Source organism: Falco rusticolus, chromosome 6 (assembly GCF_015220075.1).
Source record: "Falco rusticolus isolate bFalRus1 chromosome 6, bFalRus1.pri, whole genome shotgun sequence".
Classification (NCBI taxonomy): Eukaryota; Metazoa; Chordata; class Aves; order Falconiformes; family Falconidae; genus Falco; species Falco rusticolus.
Genome location: NC_051192.1, coordinates 20,396,015 through 20,418,347, shown reverse-complemented (window position 1 = coordinate 20,418,347; position 22,333 = coordinate 20,396,015). Strand labels below are relative to the sequence as shown.

The following is a 22,333-nucleotide window of genomic DNA, read 5'->3' as shown; positions in this document are numbered from 1 at the left end:
CCTGGCCGCGCAGCCCCTCCCTGCCAGGGCTCTCCAGGGTTATTGCTTGGTGGGAGGTAGGTTCAGGGCTTGATGGTATGAATGAAAGAGAGAGAGGAAATCTGGACTGAAAAGCTCAAACTGGAATAGCTCGCCTGTCTCCAGGCAACAGGCCTGACGCAACCGCTGGAAAAAAAAAAAAAAAAAGAAAGAACAGAAAAAAAAAAAGTCCCTTAAATAAAAAAAACACACACACAGAGATTTCTGAAGCGAGACGGAGGAGGATGAGACAGTCTCCTGAAGGCGCTGGTGACACGGCTCTACAAATACCAAGTTGGAGACCCGAGACTGAAAGCAGGAGCCAAGATGTCTGTGCCATCTTCCCTCTGACTCCGTCCCCGGTAAGTTTGTTGCTCGCATTGGCTTGGCCATGCTGGGGCTGGGGGGCACAGTCACCCTAGGGACACCCTGCTGCACCCAGGACAGGAGCTGTCTGAGAGATGCCTGGTGCTAAGAGGGGACCCCCGGCTTTTCCAGCCCTGTGGAAAGGGGTAGCAGCAAGGACCAGGTCCCTGGGGAGCATCAGGGTGGGGGTGATGGGGACCCCATGAAGTTCAGCACTGTGGTCTGGCAGACCAGCTATGATGCGGTGGGGCTGGGGGTTTGCATTGTGTCCCCCCCACCAGCCACAATCTCCCATCTTGCCGAAATCCCCTGGAGATGGCTGGCACAGTGGGCTCCCCGTTGATGGAGGCAGGCTGGAAATCAGGGCAGGGGCTGAGGAGTCCTTAACGATGAGGCTTGTGGATTTTGTTCTGAGCTGGGAGCAGCATAGGGGTACTCACCACCTTCAGGGGGATTTTTCTGTGCTGGATGAGGTGTAACAGGGAAGAGTTTGACCAGCTTTTGGGATGATCACCTGTTGCTTCTTCTGCCCCCTCCCCGGGATTTGCAAGAGCCTTGGAAACGTTTGTGGATTTGTGCAGTGCAGATATAATGGGATGAAGCGTGGTGGCCTCGCAGGGCGTAGCTACCTTTGATTTTTGAAGCAGGCACCGTGTGCTGAGCAAGAGCAGGTTCCTACCTGCTCAGATCTGGCCCTTGCAGCTCACATCAACACTGAGAGGGGAAAAAAATAATAAAACACCCAAAACTTCTTTCAGAGCCCTTTGTAACAGCTTGGGGCTAATTGCTAAAATAATACTGTCAGCCCACATACCCTCCCAGCGTAAGTATTTGTGCAAACCCAGCCAGCGTGCCCCGGTGTGGTGCACACTGCTGCACCCACAGTGCCTGCATCATACAGCCTGCACCCTCGCCAGTCCCCGCAGACTGACACCTCACCCGCAACGGGCACCAGCGCCAGGCTAAGGAGACCCCTCCCTATTTGCCTGTGATGCTCCTTGTAATATTCGGTACTGCTCTGCCCTCCTGGGCTTTTTTACATCAGTGACCTCAGAGGACAGGGGGGAAAATGGATGAAAGCCAAGGACCTTCTTTCCAGTGAGGAGCTGTGTCCAGCTGATTCCTTTGGCTTTGTCTGCTCGTCCCCTGTACCCTCCGGGCTCCCCACTTTCCAGCGGGAACAAGCCTGTTCTGGCTGCTGTGGGTTTTCCCTCTGCCAGCCATCCTTTCAGCATACTGGGGCTGTTGCTGTTTGCATCTCAGGTCTCCTCTGCTTTTGGATGCAGTGGTACCTCTTCATGGGGGGATCTGTACAACATAAAAATCGAGCAGAATGGGAGGGATCTGACTTCTCCTGGGCTCTGGGCTTGCAACAGCTCTGCAGCCATTAGGTGTTCACAAAATGTAGCAGAGACACTGCAGGAGAGAAAAAAAAAAGGGGGGAGAAAAAAAAAAAAGCAGCCTTCATGTAGCTTTTCTGGGGGAAGGGACTGGGGGTCTGTTTGCAACCAGCTCGCCTTAAATAATATTAAATAACCAAGTGCAGCTCAGCATTGGGAGAAGGCAGGTCTGAATACAGAGGCTGTATGATTATTGCTCAGGCAGCCGCCAAGGCGAGTATTAGGATGGGACAGGGAGCATATAAAAGGGATTAGGGGATCACCGGGGGGGGGGGGGGGGGGGGGGGGGGGCTGACCCTGCGCCTCTGACGACTTCAACCTGGAGCCTCAGGCTCTCAAATGGGAGCTGGCCCTGGCACTTGTCTTTGCAGGGCGTGAGCTCAGCGCTGGGCAGAATGAAGCCAGAAAGAGGGTTTTTTCTGAATATACACCCTTCTGCCTTCCATGCTGCATTTAGGGAAAAATAACTCCCTGTGCTAGTCTCCTGGGAAGAGAGCATTTCTCAGTCTTACCGGGCTCGTTCCCAAGGAGTCCCAGCCCTTCACATTACCCCAGTTTTACAGGCACAGAGGTCCCTGCCTGCTCCTTTCCTCTTTCCTTGCTGAGAAGCGGCTGCACTTCGGGTGGCAGAAGGGAAAATAAGGGAAAGAACTGGCTCTGCCAAGCCACAGCTCCTTTGGGGACATCTCTGGGGTCATGTTAGGTATGCCACCTCCAAGACTAGGTCCCAAAACCTGCTAGGACCCTGGGTCAGTGCATGGAGTGGTTCCCTTCACCTTAACAGACCTTACCAAAAGATGACTTGGGTGGACGGGGTTTCTTCTCCAAGAGCATGTAAACTTGCCTTTGCTGCTGCTTAGTCCCTTTCCCTCTAAGATCTTGTATTCACACTTGGGTTTGGCTGATGGGCTGAGAGCACTGACCCCATCCAGCTTCCCAGTTTGCAAATAGTTCCCACTCACTGGAAGACTGGTTTGTGGGAATGCCAAATATCTGGCAATGCCTGTTGTCATGCAGGATTTCCACATGAGGGAGTGGAGCTGGTCTGAAAATGGAGCTGCTAGGGTCTATCTGAAGCAGGCAGCAATCTCAATCCTGCTTCCTTGCAAGGATCCTGCTTTATTTTGTGCAGGGGATGCAGGAGGGATAAGATGTAGTTAGGCAGGAAGGTACAGATGTATTTATCGAAACAGGTTTTGACTCTGCTAGTGATGCTGGAGATCAGCCAGGGAGAAGTACCTCAGGGCAGGGAGTGCAAACTGGTCCCCTCTTATCTCTGCACTTCTGCTCTGCTCCTGGTCAGGCTGGTGAGTTTTCTGCAGCCCACCACTCCTCTCCCCTCCTCCCTTCATTGCTGTATTTAGGGGTCTTTCTGGCGGTCATTTGGGCAGAATGATGTGCCAGGGCAAACCCTCACCCTGCTCCAGGTCACACCTGAATGGAAAACCCAATTTCTTCCCTTTTTCCCCCGTGGATCTGTGAATGCCATAACATCCGAAGGGCTGAAGCAGCAGGAACGGCTGCTTCCCTGCTGCTGACCTTAGCATCCAAGTTGTCTGGGAGGTCTTCTGGGGGTTTGTTCATGGGAGTGAACAGGCAGGAATATCCAGGTGCACTCAGGATCCCATTGAGCTGGGTGCTGTACCCCTATGTCAGCCCACTGTGTGGGGCGGCTCTGTGACCACCTCTCCAAATCCCTGCAAGGACATTGAATTCTGGATCAAACTGGGGACAGAAACTTGGTCTCCTCCCTGGGCTTTTGTCATGTATTAGGCTGAAAGTCAGGTCCATGTGTGTGTGAAGGGACACAGCCAACATGGGCAACCCTGCAAGGAGGTCTGAGGATAGAGTCACCAGACACGAACCCGGCCCATGCTTGTGATGATCAGTTTGGTTGCTTCAGTGTCATCATCTTGCCCCTGAGAGAAGGGACAAGCTCATAGCCCCATAGAGTGAGGCCAGGAGGTCTCCATGAGCACTATGTCCAGTGGGTGCTGAGGGCTCTGCCATGACCCCTCCTGCCTTTCATGGGCAGACCCCCTTCCATCCTGCCCTGACCATTCTGAGCAGGCAGGCAGCACCTGATCCCGACAGCACTGATTTCATCAGGAGCCTTTGCCCTGGAGCAAGTCCTGGCTTCAGGATTATGCAGGTCCCCAGGCTGCTGGAGTCTTCTCTTTTTAGGGGGGGGGAGGCTGAAAGTCACTTTGGGACAGGCAAGAAAGGCTTTGGGAACCAGATCAATTTTCTGCAGGAGCAGATTTCAGGTGCTGCAGAAAGGGATTAGGTGGCCAAATGCTGGATAATATAACCCAGGGAGATCAGCTCTTCTCTGACGCAGTGGGATGGCCAGGGGAGCAATTTGCTCTCCATTTCTGTAGGAGCCTTGTGCAGAGCCACATGCTGCAGCTGTGCTTCCTGGGGGGCTGTGTCGGGGGACTCCAGGGCGATGAAGAGCCAGAGCTCACCAAAGCCCACCCAGCACAGCAGCTCCTCTGCTGAGCGAGGTCATTTTGGCATAGGGAAAGGGGCGGTTCACAGACAGCCTCCCTGAAAGGGAGCCACCAGCTCCAGGGAGCTGCAGTGTTGATCCAAATGGGTCTCTCATTCCCTCACCTGCTGTCTGGGGCCTCAGCATCCTCACTCCCCGGAGGATGCTTGCTTGGGAGCCTCCATCCACCACCCTGCAGCAGCCAGAGTCCTCCCTTACTCCATTGCTATGGCAACCCCCTTGCACAGGCATCTCCTCCTCACTGCCCGGCTGCCAACCTGCCAACCTGCTGCAGACCTCCAGGGGGGTCAGCCATCCCACACACACACCCCACAACCCCCATCCCTGTCACTTTGCTGTGCAGAGAAGGCAAGCAAACACAGCTCTCCCTGCACGGGGTGTGCATGCTCTGCACCCACCTCTCACTCCACTTCAGTAGTTCTTCAGCCCACTGTTTCAGGCTCAGGGTCCTCCTCACCCATGGAGACCTGCAGAGCTCAATGATGATGTTAGCAGGGGCAATTTGCTCTAGGCTTTTATTTTGTAGGATCAAGGGGTGTCTGCAAGGCCCACAGAGTGACAACTATGCAAACCCTTGGAGCAAGCACCTGCAAATGGTGAGGGGAACCATACCCTGACCTCCATGGATCATAGAGGGTGTCCCTGCATTGATTATAGTGAGAACATGGGCACCCAGGTGAGATGGAGAGACCTGAAGATCCCACAAGCAAATTCTGTACATCTCTGAAGATCTTCAGAGTTTTTTCCTGAAGGCCAGCTGCATGACCTGCCTACTCAGTGAGAGGGAAACTGAGGCATAGAAGGGGCTGAAGTGATTTTTGAAGGTCATTATCAGGCTGAAGCATTACCTCTTTCCTGTTTACCCCATGCCAGAAGTGTCATCCATTGGCTATGTGGGCACACCTTCATCCTGCAAAAAGGCTTCTCTCAGCCTGGGCTTTTTTTCATACCGAGGCTTTTTTTCTTAGAGACTAGACAAGCAGGGTAATATAGACTCTTACAATCAGTGCTGCTCCTCTACAATAAAAAATGATATTACAGTAAGCTGAAGTCCACCAGGAATAGCGAAGGGAGAAGAATAATTTGGTCCCCACACCTCTGCCTTGACTGGTTGTTTTATTTAATCTGCCATTTCCCTCCCATTTCCATTCTGAGTGTTTCTGCCTTCTTTTTTTCCTTTCTTCTCCTAGACCTCTTGCTCCCCAGCATGTGACCTTTCAAAGCAATGTGTGCCTTTATTTACAGCCCTGAATTTAACAGGCTGTACCTGTGCTTGCCCTGGACCAGCACACACCAAACGATGCTTCTTTGTGCATGCCTTATGTTCAAAGCTGACCAGGGCACAGAGAGCTGATGGAGAAGGTACAGATGTATAAAACTTCTCAGGCATGCAAAACTCTCACAGGGTAAAAGGCTGTGCCTAACATCATATTGTGAAATCTCCCTTTTGACTGTGAGCAGCATCTGAATTTATTGTTATTTATTTATATGGTGAATCATAACACCAGGCTTTTCTCACACCCCTGTACACCTTCCCTTGCCTCCTTACCCCATCACACCTGTTTGTTAGGGGATGTTCTTATGGCCCTCCTGATCCCCTGCTCTAATGCATGCACAGGGATGTCTGAGGGTCTGTGATGGGGACAGGCCTTTTGCATCTGCTTCAGGGTTGGAGGAATGGCTGCCACGGGAATTTGTGGTGCCAGGTTGTGCCGATGGACCTGGTTTCTTAGAGCATAGGACACCCCATGATCTTCACAAAGTGTGTCTGGTGTAGAAGAGAGCAAGATTTGCATTACTGACCTGTAACCATGCGAAAGTCAAACCTCAGGGCATGCCAGCTCCACAGAGTCTTGGCGTGGTAGGACTTCACACGCAATCCAGTCTCACAGTCCTGTTATTTCTCCATCCTGGATGTGTGCTTCTGATAATCCCTTTGATGACAGCTGGCAGGGCAGGTGGGTTAAGTTGACTTCTTCAATGGAAATCTAACCCAATAAAGAAATTAAAGATGGTTTTGTTGTCTCAGTGACCTGCTGTGACCTGTGCCTTCAAGATTCCTAGGATTCATGCAAGGGAAGGAGGAAAACCCTGAGCAAAGGGTCTTAGTGAGGTGGGAGCAGACCCTCACCCCACTTTTGTGCCGAACCCCTGTTATCCCTAATTAGGCTTGAATGCTCTGAGCCTGGCAATCGTGATAACAAAGACAAATCAAGAATTAATCATTTAAATTCCATTGCACCAGCCAGCCAGGGGGAAACTGAGCCTGGAGCAGAGAGACTGGGAGTCTATTCATTTGAGCCAGAGGCCAGGTTTGTTCTTGGTAGCTCTCAGGCAGCAAACAGGTTTGTATTACAGCCTCATACACGGACATTTTTCACATGCTTACCACTCTCAGATCTCTTTTTCTACAGCAGGTCTTTGACCTGAGTCCAAGATATTGATAGGAAATTAGAGTTGGCTTCTTTCTGTCATTTTTGAGTTTGGACAGGCTGGGGAACAGATGCCCCTATTTAGGGGGTGTCCCTACACGGTGAATGAAAAGTTTTGCATTGCATCAGGGAAGGGGTGAAGGATGGGCTGGATCGATGCAGTTTTTAGGGTAGAAAAATCAAATCCCTCCCCAAAGGGGCTGGTGATGGGGAGGGGGAGATGGCAGCAGGGTCATGACAGAGGGGATGCTCCAAACTGCTGTCCCGTTTTTGTGGTCCAATGCTGTAAACGTTAAGCTTTACTTAGGGCTCAAATACCAAGGGCTTTTTCCACCCTGAGGACTTTATACATGCTGAAGACACAAGACAAAAGAGTTTGTAGGGGCTTTGCTTTGTAGCTGCGGCAGCTGAAAAAGTCAAGCTTACAACAAAAATACTATCTTTGCTAGGGGGTTCCCAAATCTACTAGCCCAGTGTGGAGCTGCAGCAGACTATTGGGCTGCTGGTTTTGGCCACCCCTAGCAATCTCCATCTCAAAGGACAGAAAAATTGCTCAGAGATGAGGTCTTTCAAGTCATTGGGTGTTTTCTTTTATTGATTTTGGTAGGCTGGAGCTGGAGGCAAGTGAAATTCATCGATATGCCCTCAGCTCTGCAGAGCATCCGTGCAAGAGTTGGTACAGGACCTGACTCTTCAACAGGACAGCCCTCTGCTTCCCCTCCGTACAGCCTATTTTTCAGGAGAAGGAGGAAAATTATTGGTGCTTCAGGCATGAAAGCCGCTGGCTTCAACCTGATATAGTATCTGTGTTTGCTTCCGCTCACTGTAAAATTCTCATTAACATAAGTAGGAGCAGGAACAAGACCACAACATGACTAATTCTCCACCCTCAGACTGTCTGTGTGTATATTATCAACTCCTTGTTCAGCTCATGTGCCTGCGCACATTTGTGGGATAAATCTTGCTCTCTGTTGGTGTTTATTTTAAATTGAATCTTCTTTCTGAAAAGGTTTGAGAGACGTAATTATGGTCTGGGTTTCAGAGTTACACACGTCTTTGTGGGCACAAATAGCAGGGAAAAGAATGGCTGAGTAACTCATATTGCTGTGGTTTAGTGCATCCAGCTTGAAAGCTGTGTAACTCCTGGCCGGTCTTTCTGAGCATGTTACCAGGCAGGCAAAAAAGTATTTTGTTTTGTGTTTGATGTGTAGATGAGAACTCTGGATCTATTCCTAGCTCAGCCATGGATGAAAATAGGACCTTGAGTAAGTGTCTTATCTGATTCTTATCTGATCCTACCATCTAATGAATGCAGAAGCTGCCTGAGCTTAACTCTTGCAGAGTAGTTTGAGTCCTCTGTCCCTCCAAGTCCTTTGGTTTGATAGATCAGCTTTGGGCACAGCTTTCCTGAGTCCACACATGCTGGCAGGAGGAGAAGCGGGGAGGAAGGTCCTGACTCCTCTATGCTAGGCCTCCACCAAGGTGTTTTCAAGGGGACCATTGGGACCATTCCCAGTGGGAAGACTGGACATGGCCAGTGATGGAAACCACAAGTGCAAGCCTCGCCGAGCACAGGCATCTGAACCCAAACCATGCCATCACCCCAGCTGCTGTCACACAAAAGAAGGTCACTTTTTCCAGGTCTTCTTTTGACTCAACATCTTGGGAGAAGTTTGGGTTGTCTTACTTCACCTGCCTCTGTTTTGTCCAAGAGAAAAGCTGTAGGTTTGCCAGCCAGGAAATAGCAAAACGGCACACACAGACAGTCCAACAGCCAGAAACAGCCATTGCTGTCTGGAGAGGACATTGGGTTGTGTGAGACAGAGCTGGGGGGTCTGTGAATGTCTCCTGGCCTCTTTGGCAACCCTTTCATGGCCCCTTAAGACGGAAGATGTAGGTAACCAGAGCTTCCCTAAAAACTAGAGCCTGTCTGTTCCTGCCCCAAAAGCAGCCACATAGCTGAGGTGAAGTAACACTCCCCAGGAGCACCTTGGCATCGTGCCTCTTCCAGAGCCCTCTCTCTCTCCACTACAGCAAGAGCTACCTCTCTTTTCTTGCTCCCTTTTCCTTCTCAAACTGGAAACCAACCCTATGCTTTTCTTCTAGGTGTTCATCCAAGGCTGGTGTGGTGCTTGAGTGGGAGCCACTACCACCTCGGCTGTCCTCTAAGGCACTGTGTTTTGGAACGCCGTGATACCTGGTCAGACCTTGAGGGTTTCCCATCCCCATCCCTGGTCCTTTGCAGCCCACCTCTATGCCTTTTGACTCCCAGAGAGGATGTCTCTACCAAAAATCCAAATAGAAGAGGCACTGGACAGCATGGATGCTGGCTCTGGAGGTGCTGCTCCTCCTGATGACCACCTGAGGACCCTCAAGGCATTGACAGAGAAGCTGAGACTGGAGACCAGGCGCCCTTCCTACTTGGAGTGGAAGGCAAAGTTAGAGGAGCAGGCATGGAAGAGCCCCCAGCCAGCAGGAGAGGAGGAGGAGGAGGCAACTGAGGCCAAAAAGGTCACGGGTGAGACTGTCCCCTTGAGGAAGGTGCAGCTGCATCTTAATGGCAGCCCTGCCCAGGACAAAGTGACTCTTACATCAGGAAGAATAGGTGGCTTCGAGAGCATCGATGAAGCTTTGACGTGGCTTAGGAAGGAATTGGTAAGTGGTTTCCTGTCCCTGCTAGATAGCACACATTTTCAAGAGGAAAACAAACAAACAAACAAAAAAAAAGAATGAGGAAACAAGTGACTCCTTGTTCCTACCTGCCTTCAGCCTCAGATGAAAAGGCAACAATCAATCATTGCATTTTCTGTGGCTGGCAGGGGCAGGAGCAGTCCAGGTAAGGAAAAAGATGAATGCCAGGGCATCTATAACCTCAGAGAAGGAGCTGGGCCAGTCTCAGCATCCCTGCTGGGATCCAGCAGGCTGAGGAAGTATGGTTGCTTGTGCTGGTTAGGACTTGTTAGCAATTTGCCCCCTTCCCTGCTTCTCTAATGATATCTCAACACTCAGATGAATTCAGCAGGTATGAACATACCATGAATACGTGTATTATGTGATATGCACTGATGGTGTAATGACACTTCTCTGATGAGCATCACAAGGGGATGCTTCATCAGGCCCAGAGAAAGGAAGCATGACTAGATCCATCCCCTGGATCTGCCCTTGCAGCTTGTGGCTGTTGGTGGTTTAGGAACTCCCTCAGTGGGACACTGTATGCTGACCACTGCTTTTAACAGCCATTAGTGGATCTAACCTCCAAGTGTTTCCCTAATTCCCCGTTCTTCTTTTTCTTTCTTTTTAAACTCATAACTCTTTATAAGATCTTGTGGTACCCTGCTTCCCCCCGCACTGTTTGTGCATGGTGAGACCAAGTGCTTTCTTTTGTTTCAAACTCTTGTGGGATCCCCTTATTCTGACCATGTAATACATTAATATTCACTTTTTCTCCGGTATGTGTGATGCCAGAACCTAATCTCAGACCCCTCCTCATCCAGCTCTTACAGGTCTATCATCTATTCATTACAGGTCCATCTCCTGCTCCATTAGAATCTATTCCATATTTCTGTCACCCTCCCATCCCAGCCTTGGGCCCTATCTTACACATATGTTTATTTCTGGTAGTTATGAACTGGTAATCTCACAGAGAGGAAGTCAAGGCAAAAATGCTACACTTGTGCTGAGCCAGGGCACGGGTGCTGGAATTCATCTTTTACATGTTGCTGTCATGGTCTTTGGCACAAATCTGACGTGTGCCAACTAGTGCTGACCCAAGCAGTTCCCACTCCAGCTCAAGAGTCAGCACAGCCTGGGGATAATTCCCAGGAGGAAGTGTGGATGCAGCACATCTTTTCTGGAGGCCACAGGGAGGTCAGTAGGATGGACATGACAGGATCAGGGCAGCTGTTCTCAGGGCTGGAGAATGGGCCCTGGTGCTCTTAACAAGTGTAGGAGCAAGGAGACACCAAGACCACAATTCCCAGTAATCCTTCCTTTCTCCTCACTAGAATGAAAAATCTTCATTATTTGGCCCACACTCGGCCACGTATGTTGCATGGCTTTGTTTCTGTTGCCTAACTGGAAGTCTGCCTGTGAGTCCCACCAGCATTTGCAAGTGTTTTGATAGCAGCAATATTTGGCACAGGGTCCCAGGGGTCCGGGTCATCATTTGCAGTTCAGATGCAATTGTGAAAATGTTCCTGTGCAAATGCTTTGCTTCTGATAAACACTGAAAATCTTTGAGGAAAACATCTCATGCACAACAATGAATAGCAATTTTCAGAAATTCTCTGCAACTTTTGCTTCAGATAATATTTATTAGTCAACATTTTGTGGCTCTTGCTGTATTCACCCAGATAGATTGATGTCTAGAGAAGTTATTTACAGTGGTGGCTCTGGATGCCACAGTTCTGGTGGTTGAGCTGTTTCTCAAGACCATGGCTTTCAGAAGGCAGGTACAGTGCTTTCAGGAATCCAGGACGATTAGGAAGAATCCAGGCCTATTTTGAGCTGATCTCCTCAAATCACCCAGCACTCTGGAGAGAGACATCTGAGACTGGAATCTGAGTCTGTACTTGCATCAGTGATGCAATCTTAAATTCACAGTGCACTTGATATAACCCCCAAATCTCAAGATGCCCAAAGACAGTAAGAAGAAGATTTTCCTTCTCAGAACCCTGGGTTTTAAAAGATTTGGTTTGTTCTTTCAGTTGCTGCCCATGATGGAAGAACCATAAATTGCCTCAGAGTCCAAATCTACCATTTAGACTGGGGTGTGGTATATAAACCACCATCTGACAAAAACTAAAAGTTTAAATTAAAGAAGAAAAAAGGCAAAGCAAACTGTAATTGTTCCTCACTTTCCATTTTCCTGCCTCTTAATTATACCAGTCTTTGCTGGATCTGGACATGACTCGTGTAATTTAGAACAATTTCTCCAAAAGAAAGAGATGTATTTGACTGACCACATTGCTAAATAGCTATGTTGGAGGCACTATTGTTGGGTAAAAGCTGCCAGCAACACAGTGAGAACACAGCAAGGCCATCGCATCACAGGATTCTGGAGCAAAAAGATGCATTTCACATTACATTTCAAGGGTGAAACCCAGTTTCTTTGCAAATAAATGGAATGAGCTGCCACACATCCCAACACAGCCAGTGTTTTTCTTTGTTTATCCCCAGGTTATGATAGTAAAGGAGTCAGGAAGGCTTCATAGCAGGATAGGGTTATGTCTGAGTTTACAGATTTATTTAAGGCAGTAGCCAAGGCCAGAAAAGGCAGCATCCTTCAGACAGCACCCTCCTTGGGGCAGCCAGGTGGGACACCAGCACCCCACACCTTGGCTAAGGCCACCCTAAGTGGGTAATTCATTCCTCTGGTCTGATTTAATGTAGGAGACCACAGACCTGGGAACAACACACAACCCAGCCTTGCCCCAGGCAAGTGTTGAGTATCCCGGGCAGCTTTCTGATGATCACCCAAAAATGATCCAGTAGTCATAACCAGGGTGAAATCTGCCTCTTCCACACTATCCTCTTCTGCAGGGTGAATTCTCCCTAACACTACACAGTCCTTCATGAGAAGTCATTTTAGGGTATGTAGGATTCAACTGTCCATTAAAAGGGCAAAAGCTTGTGAATGTGGAGATTTCTATCCAGGGAAGGAGTACGCCATCCATGTCCTTGCTGAATGAAATGCAATGATGCAGGGAGTGCAGCTCCGTCACCCAGACGGTGCAACCTTCATCCACAGCTACCAGCCTGTTCAGGCTGGGTTATTTCAACAACATGGCCCCAGCATGGTTTTGGCTTGTACCAGATAGTACCCTGCCAAACAGAGCTTCAGGAGTCTGGACATGCTGGGGACTGCTCTCAACAAGCAATTTGTATGGGACCACCCAATTCTGGAATTAACTCTACTCCAGCCAAAACCAGTACAGGCAGCAAAGTGAATTTAGCAGTGTGTATATGCCCAAACTTCCCCTTGGCCGTGGTGCTACAGAGCAGGACATGTCATGGGTTAGTTGCCTGATGAATTGATAGCCCAGGAATGCCCAGCTTTAAAATTAGTTACCCATTAAATCTGAAGCATCACCCTTCCACAAAAGGCGTCATCTAATGCTGCAAGGAATTTGTGTCTTCAGAGTCTGCTCTGGTTCAGCTTCAGCCAGGCTCAGGCTCCTCACATTCAGAAGTGAAGCAAAGGAAAAACCCAAGATCTTTCCTGTGCATCTGCTGCTTCACCCCACATGACCTGTCCCAGGACCTGATTCTGCACATCAAGTCCTGGCCGTGGTTTATAGGACTGACATATGCCCACTGAGCTCCTGCCAGCCACGTCAGCTGGGACCTGCTGAGAACCTAGCTCTGAGAAGCTAATTTATTGACATGAAAACTCCTGCTCTTGTTTTTGCACTGAGAGGCTCTGTGTAGGTGTATGAGCAAATTGCAGCACTCAGCATGCACTGAACTGCCTGGGGCTGGAGCACTTCCCTCCCCAGCTCCTCCTGCCTTTTCTTTGCCTTCACATTTGCCTTTGCACTGTCAAGTGTGGCTGCTTTTCATCGATGCTGAAAGTAAAGCCAGACCCAAGGATCAGAGTGGTCAGACTGTACTTTGCTCTTTGGTTTTGAAATTTCTCAGGTTTTACAAGTTCTAAAATTAAGCCCTCAAATTCCTTTTCCTCTTAAATGTGGTTAAAGAACAAAGCTATGAACTGGGACATCTTAGGATACTTCTGACTTTGTCACAGTAGGAAAACATGTTTTCCATTCAAATTCATCTACGTTTGGCACTGAAATCTGAGGTGTGTGAGCCAGAATGCAGGAAAGGGTATTGAGAAGGGACACAAATGCCTGATGCTCTCTCCCGGAAAATTGTAAACCACCTGTGTCCTGTTGGTCAGATATTTATTATTAAATATTGACTGTTATTATCTCCATTTGGGATACTGATATTGGCTGAGCAAGTACTTAAGTGAACTTATACTGATGGGCACCAAACGGTGTTGCCATGAGCCTCATTGCAGATTGTTCTGTGGTCGTGGGAGGTGAAGAGGAAGAGGAGGAGTCTAACACACAGATATGGTGATGGAGAGTGGCCTGCGTTGGAAGTTCTCTGCTGGTCCGTGAAGGATTTATCTGTATTGGTATTTAAAGTAGTGAAAGAACACAGGCACAGGCACCAGAACAGGGTCATCTCTACTGTTAAATTGCTAGAGCTGGGGCACAGTTTAGGAGTTATCACAGAACACGACCATCCCCAAGGGGCAGTTTGGGTGCAGCCACACTGTTTTGGAAGGAGAGGGAGTTTCATGGGGTGGTTGTGGCTTTATGTGTGCAGCAGAGAGGTAATGCAGCTGAGAAATTCTGTGCCCTTCTCTGTAAGCCCACTGAGGTGTCCCACTGTTCACCTCACTCAGATGCTAAACTTCCAAGCTTGTCCGCTGGCCGTGGGCTTTGTCCTAGGTACACCATTCCCAATCCTGAATGCATTTTAGCACCCCTTAATTTAACAAAAATCAGAGGTAACTACCTCACTCAGGAAAGGCAGTAGGAAGATTAATTCTGACGGAGTCAACACAGACTGAACTCAAGGCTGAAGGAGGGTGAGATTTGGGACCCACATTAGGCTTTGCATGTGTCAGTTGGCAAAAGTATCCTGGACTTTGGTGTTGTGTAACTCCCAGACACTGCAGAAGGAGATGAGATACCTCATTTGGGGCTGCGGGTTGCACCATAAGGGCGTGAACATCTGAAATTAAGAGTGGCAGGTGGCATCTGAGCACCTTTGAAGATGAAGCCTTAAACAAAAACATAGACTTAACCAACTTCCCTGAAGTGTTTGGGAAGAGTCTAATAACTGGCCTGTGCTTCTCCATGCTTGAATCCAAGTGGCTGCATTCAGTTAGGAAAGCACTGGTTTAAATTTAACTTTCTTTTGATCTTTTGGAAATAAAAAAGGACTAGCCCCATGGGAGCAGTTGCTTCTCTACAGACCATCACCCTGAGCTTCATGGACCACAGACTGGGACTCTGTCCATGGGTCATTTCTCTTTTGGGAAGAAGTCCCAAGGAGGTCCACATCTCCATGCCATGTGGTGCTCCCTGCTGATACATGCCCCCATAGCAATGCAGAGAGAAGATGGACCACCAGCAATGAGGACATTGGTCTGTGACCATATGGTTAAGGCAAACTTAAAAACAAGTCTGGGCTACACCATCAGCTACTTCTAGCTATTTGGGCTAAGCCACCTGGACTGGACAACAGGCAGGGATGCATCCAAAGCTTTCTCTCCCTCCCCCATATTAAATATCCCTGGAAGACTGATGCTTAATCCAAACAGAAAATCCTTCCTTGGTTCATAAGATCTCATGGTCCAGCTTTGTGATTCAGTCTAGCAGTTGCAGTAGCTCCTCTGCCAGGAGGGACCTGAGTTGGGTTCCCTCTCCCACCCGGGGAAGTTTGAACCAGTAGCCTGTCCATCCCAACAGCATGCTCCAACCATGCAGATGACAGACAGCTCTCCTGTCAGCATCTCCACCTACATGCTGGAGGTGGGTGTGCAGAAAGAGGCAGAGCATGTTGCAAAGTGATTTGTGTAAGCAAGACATATCTAAGGCTTTTCCTCCATTTGGCATGTAAGACTCGAAGGAAGCAAAAAGCATGGCCTCTGTTAGGTGCTCCCAGTGGGTTTCTCCAGGACATTGCACAGAGTGTTTGTAATCATGCTGTTGTCCCACACAGATGAACTGGTGCATCAAGTTACTTTGTGGTGACTGGCCCTGTGGGCAAACTGTGTAAAACGAAAACCCATGGCTTCGCATGATTTGGCTCCTGTAATACCATTATCTCTCTCCAGAAATCTTTGTGGAGTTCTGCTGACCCAACAGGGCTCCTTATAAAAGGAGGTCATTCATCATTTCTAGTGATGGTTTGGTCCTCAGCATGGGGTGGATTGAATGTTTCTAGTACTTGTGAGGAGCCTCTGGGAAAGGGAAAGAGAATGAGGATTTCTGAGTTCTGACCCAAATTCTCTAATATTCTGGGTGGTTTTGAGCAAAGCAGGATTTAATGGGACAAGTACATGGTGGGATGAGAGGGTGTTTGCATCTCAAGCCAAACCCCAGTGATGAGCATGAAGAGAGAGAGGCTATGTTCTGCAAGGCAGCCCACCCTTCCTGCCCACAGTGGGGCCTTTCATGCCCTGCTCCCTGCCCAGTTGTCACCCCATCGACCTACCTCCACAGGACCTGTCATCATGCAAGGAGCTCCCAAGCCCTCGGAAAGATGAGGCAGGTTCCTAAGGGGCACAAGCAGTGACAGCCCTCATCCCCTGTGCCACCTCCTCAATTGTGCACATCACCTTTCAGTCAGCCATTGCCAGGCTTTGTTCCTCACCTATCTACCTTGCTTTCCTGGAGGACAGAAGAGGGCTTTATCCCCCTGGGAAAGCCTTGGCTGGTAGCGCACATCCAGCAGGTGACCCCTGCTTCCCCGTTCAGCCCCAGAGCACAGCCATAAAAGGTTGTGTCCAAGGTGGTGTCACAGCCTAGGTGATCACTGTAGATGGGTGGTTTGCCCCATGCCACGTTGCCCCCACCCTACAGGTGGACCAGTGAGCCATGTGGCTGGCTCAGAAAATGTCAGGGTCACCAGGTCCAGTGGGGAGAAAAAAGGGTGACTAGAGATTGAGCACCTGAAGGACATGCCCTGGAGGGCTTTGTCTTCCACGTTGCATGAAATGAAGAAGGCTTCCTCAAAAGACAGGGAAAGCAAAAACCAGTTAAAATGTGGAAAGCTGGCTTCAAGGGAAAAATAGCAATCTCCAACTCATATCCCTCTCTACAATGGCCTCATAATTAATTTCTAAACCCTTTTTGGCTGTGGTGGTTTTTTTAGTACCACACTCTTTGAAACATTCAATGAAAGCAGTTGCTGACATTTATTATGTAGTTTGATAAACTGACAAGACAGAACAACCAAGGGTCAGTTCAATAATGCCCGCGATTGCCTTCCTGGTAAAATTTCAAGTTGCAGCTTCTGCTGTGAAACAGGGAAAAATATCAACAAAATGAATTTGTTTTCATTGCAACTCAGGTGGGAGAAGAACAACCTGTCGAGTGGCATTACTGTGCTTGGGGGCACAGGCTGCAAGGTCTGCAAGGAAATAGTGGTTTTTTGAAGCAGGTAAATGGGGACAACCCTGCCAACAATTCGAGAAAGATTTCCTAGGAGAGAGAGATTCACTCAGAGATTGGTACCAAGGTGACTTGATCCTCTCCAGGCAAGGGAGCTGGAGTACAGTCGCTGGCTGAGAGCACTAGGCAAGGTTCTCCAGGATGCCTCCATGGTGCAGGACTGAGAAAAGCCTTGCTTGGCTTGGATTAACTTTCATTATACTCATGTCAGGTCTCAGCTTAGGCTCTGAGCACAGCATTGCAAAGGGTTTCCTGACAGGCACACAAAACAGCTGGAGCACAGCCAGGCTTCCCTCCAAGCCCTTCAGCCTCCTAAGGTGGCTGCTTCACCTTGCTGTGAGACTGGCAATGCTGCAAGGGGTGGTCCCAGCATCTTTGAAGGCATTGCCTGGAGGAGGAGGGATTATGCCACAAGCTAGAACAACCCTGAAGCTGTTCTGGTTCATGTCCTTGTTGCAGCAGCCCATGCATGAGACATTGGAAAGGTCTTATGTAGGCATACCAGGGCCACCTGTGGAGCCTCTCAAGGGGAATTTTCCCTCCTCCCTTTCCTTCTGCAGCTTCATGTATGAGCCACCAGACCAGGAATACATTTACCCGCTACGCCTAGAGCTACATCTGTACTTGTAAACTAAACAGCTCATTTTCAGGCCTGGAAGCAAACTGGTATGATCTAACCATGTCCATGCTGTTAAAATCCAGACAAGGGGTTGTAGCCCAGATGCTTGCTGAGGATTAATCCTTCTGGGTTAACTCCTGGAGAGTGCCTGTGGGGAAACACTTGGGACTGTAAGACCTGGCCTCAGCTCAAAGGATTCCAGAACCTTGCTCACAATTGAGCAGAAAAGAAGACTTCGTTGTGATATGCTGTTTAATGTATTGCTGTAGATGTAGTCTGGGTCTGATCCTGAGCTTCTCGTTCAAACCACAGGGAGCCAAGAAACCAGTGAGGCAAGCTAAAGGAGTGAGGTAAAGGATGGGTTTGGGGTCAGGGCAGCTCTACGGTGCAGCTGGAGGTGAACTCAGGGCATCATATCATGCACTGAGAAGTTGGTGAGGACAGGACTTACCCAGGGAGCCACTGGGAGGAAAAAAACACAAACAAAACAAAATCAGGAGCCTTGGTGCTGAGGGGTTCCTTCCAGTGCCAGTTTGTGTCCTGCAATGTAGACCACACCAGGGAAAGAGGGAGGACATCACATCAGAATAGATGCAGAACTATTTTCCAGTTTTGCCCCCTCCTTGTTTCCAGCAGTTACAGAGATTTAAGCCACAAAGTTTGCCAAGAGCTGTTCGGCTTCTCTCCTGCCACCTTCTTTTTTTTGCAGATTTTGTGGTTTGTTGCTTTTCTGTGCAGAAGGATGCGGGGTGAGAGGTGGGAATTGTCTTCTTGGCATCTGCTGTTCTAGCTCTGCCTGCTTCTGTTCCCCAGACAAAGGTTTATTCTTGCACCAAGTGTTCACCTCCTTCCTTCACCACCCCCAATATCCTGTGGCAATAAATATTCTGCTTAATTATAAGTTGGAATAATAATAAAAAAATCTCTTTTCTTTCATCACTTCTGAATCTTCCACCTTCCAAAGTTAGGCGCCAGGGGAGAAAAAAATCTCCAAAACACTTAGCTCATTAGCCTGCGGGATAGTTGTTCTCTCTCCTGTGGGAAACCATGGAGGTCCCATCCTGAGAGCCAGTTCAAATCAGTGAGATAAGCCAGGGGGGATGTGGAGGCTCATGTTCCCGACTGTTGTGAAACAGCTCTAATTTATGCAGGCTGGAAACCTGGGCCAAGTATTTGGGGATCGGTTCTCTGGGGTTCTTTTAATTGGTCCTTTCCACCTCTAATTGCTTCTTCTCCCTGTGGCTGCTCCCTTATGAGCAAAATTAATTTGGGCTTTGCTTAAGGTTGAGCTGGAGGCTCGGAAGCCTGCCCTGACGTATACTCAAGCCAACAGCCTTGGCATGGCTGGCTTTAATTCCACTTTCCTGGTGCTCCTGAAAACCTGGGCAGGCACAGCCTTCCTGAATGCTAAGAATTCACTGTCCTGAGTGGGCATTTGACTGGGATGCATTGCTGGCTTGGAACTCCCCTGTCTCCCTCCCAGTTATTTGCAATGGCGTAGCATCTCTAGATGAGTTACATTTCCAGTGATCTGGTGCGGTCTTTAGCAGAGAGCAGCACAATGAGCAAATTTGCTGTGCCTCTGCCAATATCTTCTTCCCTCCTCACCCTCCATCTTGTGTTTCAGGCAGAAATGCGCCTGCAGGACCAGCAGCTGGCAAGGCAGCTCATGCGTCTTCGCAGCGACATCAACAAGCTGAAGATCGAGCAGACCTGCCACCTGCACCAGCGCATGCTCAATGATGCCACATATGAGCTGGAGGAGAGGGATGAGCTCTCCGACCTCTTCTGTGACTTCCCACTCATGAGCTCCTTCAGCCTCTCCACACCACTGAAGCTCATTGGAGTCACCAAGATGAACATCAACTCCCGCCGGTTCTCGCTGTGTTGAAGGGGGGAAGGAGAAGGAAGGATGGGGGAGAAAGCGAGAGAGGACTGGGCAGCACCAGGGATCTCTCCACCTGACGGCTGGGTGAAAAGAGGCCAAAAAGGAGCAGAGGGAACAGGAGCAAACAGGGAACCCACAACTGGTCTTGGTGGCAGGGTGGAGCAGCAGAGTGAGGCACTGAGATGGCCCAGAGATGCTTGTTGAGAAGACAGGACCTGCATGGAGGAAGCATGGAGAGCATCTGAACCCAACTGTGCACTTAGCCTGCTCCTTTGCAAAGTCTTTTCTCCTCCTCTTCCCCCCACAGTAACTCAGAGGATGAAGCTCCAGTGTGGTTGGTTGTACTCAAAAATCAAAGAAGGGCATCAAAGATCAGCCACAAAGCAAAGTAAAATCCCTTTTCCCTTCCCCTTTACCTCCTCCCAGGCTAGAGTCGACTCATCAGAAAATAAGTCACTCTCCTCCATGGATGTCTCCTTGGATATCAATCTTCAGCCTCTGCTGACCCAGGCACAAGGTCCAAGGGGCTATTTTTGGTGGGAAGCTGATTTCTAGTGGAAAGGAACCCTCCTAGCAGGTGAGGGACTGTGGTAGGCAGCCCCAAGAAATGGTGAGAGAAGGAAGAAGACTTGCTCTGTTGAGTCCAGTGTACTCTAGCTTGATTTTGCCTGTGGTATAGATTATGGACAGACCATGGACACATTTATATAGAGAATACAGCTGGACAGAAGTCACCTGTGTGCCCTAGAAGGCATACCCAGAGCAATATGTGTTTCTGATCTTGTTGTCAGCAGTGACCACAAGACACCGTGTGGTTACCCCCACAAGCAGTAAAGCAAAGGAGGTAACTTACACCCAAGACATCCCATATCAGAGAAATCACCCCAGGCTGACATTCCCTCAGTAGCAGCACCAGCAGATCCTGGATCCTCTGTAGCAACACGCATCCATCAGAGAAAGGAACTTCAAGAGGAGAAGAGGGACTTTTATATAATGAGCATAAAGCGTGACTATAAAATTAAAAGGAGAAATATTGCTGCGATGAGCTTTGGACCTGCAGCAAACACGTGGGTTTCCCTCCCTGCTTGGCAGTATGTCAGATGGGTGTTATATTTTCTTGCCTTTCAGTGCACACAGATGTACACCTGCCTGTATGTGACGTGGTGTGGAGGGCAGAGTGTAGCCCAGCAAGGGCAGGGACTCAAGAAGTCTAGCCATGGCAGTCTGGCACCCAAGGCAGTTGGTCTAGAGCAAGTGTGGGTGCCTCTAGGCTCTCCCTCCTGTGCCAACACCACTTCTGACCGTGTCAGAGTGGTACAATCTCTCAACCCATCACTCTAGCCCAGCTCAGCTCTCCACCACATGCCCAAGCAGAGAGCTCTGCAGCTGAGTGAACATGTATGTCTCCACGCAGCACTACCCTAGGCCCTGGGGATAAGCAGGAGATGCAAGCCAAGGCTGAGCTGGAAGCTGTGTAGCTGTGTTGATGTGCCTGTACCTGACTGTGTCTGTAAGCTATGTGTGTGCATAAGTTGTTGTGTGTGTGCATGTGAGCCCGCAGGATGCCTCTTTCAGGAGGTTGTTTGGTGGACCCATCTCTTTGCTCCCAAACGTGACGTGAACCAGAATCCAATGAGATTCTGATGTGCCTGGGAAGATGCAATGAGGCTTCAAGACTTGGGGTTTCCACAGAGAGCTTAGGTCGATGCAGAGAAGATAAGTTAATTCATCTGCCTCCACAGGTCTCCTTTGGAGCAACAAATGAACATCACAGAGGGGTTCATAGCCACATGGGGACTGGCAAGGGACCCTGGAGCTGAGTTCAGTCCTCTATCTCCCATAGTACATAGCCCCTCAGTGATGCCTCCCCCTCCACGTCAAAGCTCACTGAGTATCTTTTCTTTCTGCTAAGGAAGGAGGTATTTGGGGTGCTGGAGCTCTGTCTATACCAGTAAGTTACTCAGTGCCATGCCTGGGTGTTCAGTCTTGTGCTGCCCAGGTGGTGAAGGTTTAACTGGGTTGTGGCCAGACTGCCAGTTGGCCCCTGGACAAGACAACCTGTCACGATGCCATTTAGCTTACTAGTAGAGAAATAGTCTTATTTCCCCATGGACATCTTGAAAAAGAAAGTCTCGTTAAAATTCTTCTTTGTTTACTTTTTTAATTCTAAAAATACAAATCAATTCATGTCTCACATGTTGACTTTCAGAGGCGTTTTCGATCAAAAGATAGCAATGATGACTTTTCAGTGACAATAATACCTTGGAAGAGAGGGACCAGTTCTCTCTAGGATCAGCTAGAGTCGACTGTAGGGTGGACCTGCCTGTGGGCTCTTGTCTGGTAGCCAAACGTAGGAGGTTAGTACAAGCACAGTCTTAGGAGGTCATTATATATGGCATTAGAAATATCAGACGTCTGGGTTCCAGACATGTATTTTCTGCATTAAGTGGAATGAGGGATGGCTATAACTGCCAGCTGTTTGTCAAAATGCACAATTTTTTAATTATAAAAATATGTCTGTATTGATTTCTGCCTCTGGTCTCTCACTGTGTTCAGTGGCTCCAGCTTTGCCTGGAGAGTGGTTGGGGAAGCACCAGTCTGGTGTGTTCAAGGTTTACAGGTGTGCAAGGTTTCCAGTCGGGTTTTTCTATCCATGGACATCACTGGGGCACCCTTACATAGCTCCATCAGCAATTGCTCTGCCTTGCAGTCTGGAGGAGATGGGAAGAAATCAAGGGAGTACTTATTACATATTTAGACAAAAATGTATGGGAAAGCAAGCCAAAAAAAAAAAAAAAAAAATCACTCTTTTATGTTAGGTGTTGTTTTGTTAGTCAGCCACTGAGTGAAAAGTGGATCCAGGCACCTAAAAATTTAACAGGCTATGGAAGAAAAATAAATA

At 48.9% G+C, this 22,333-nt stretch overlaps 1 protein-coding gene across 1 annotated transcript; it reads left to right on the top strand.

The window, feature by feature from the left end:
• The first annotated feature begins 204 nt into the window (after positions 1-204).
• Positions 205-21,930, top strand: FAM167A (family with sequence similarity 167 member A). Its single transcript, XM_037390803.1, has 3 exons — positions 205-380; positions 8,835-9,383; positions 19,171-21,930. The coding sequence occupies exons 2-3, from the start codon at positions 9,006-9,008 to the stop codon at positions 19,432-19,434; spliced, it is 642 nt and encodes a 213-aa protein (XP_037246700.1). The 5' UTR covers positions 205-380; positions 8,835-9,005; the 3' UTR covers positions 19,435-21,930.
• The last annotated feature ends 403 nt before the right edge of the window (positions 21,931-22,333 follow it).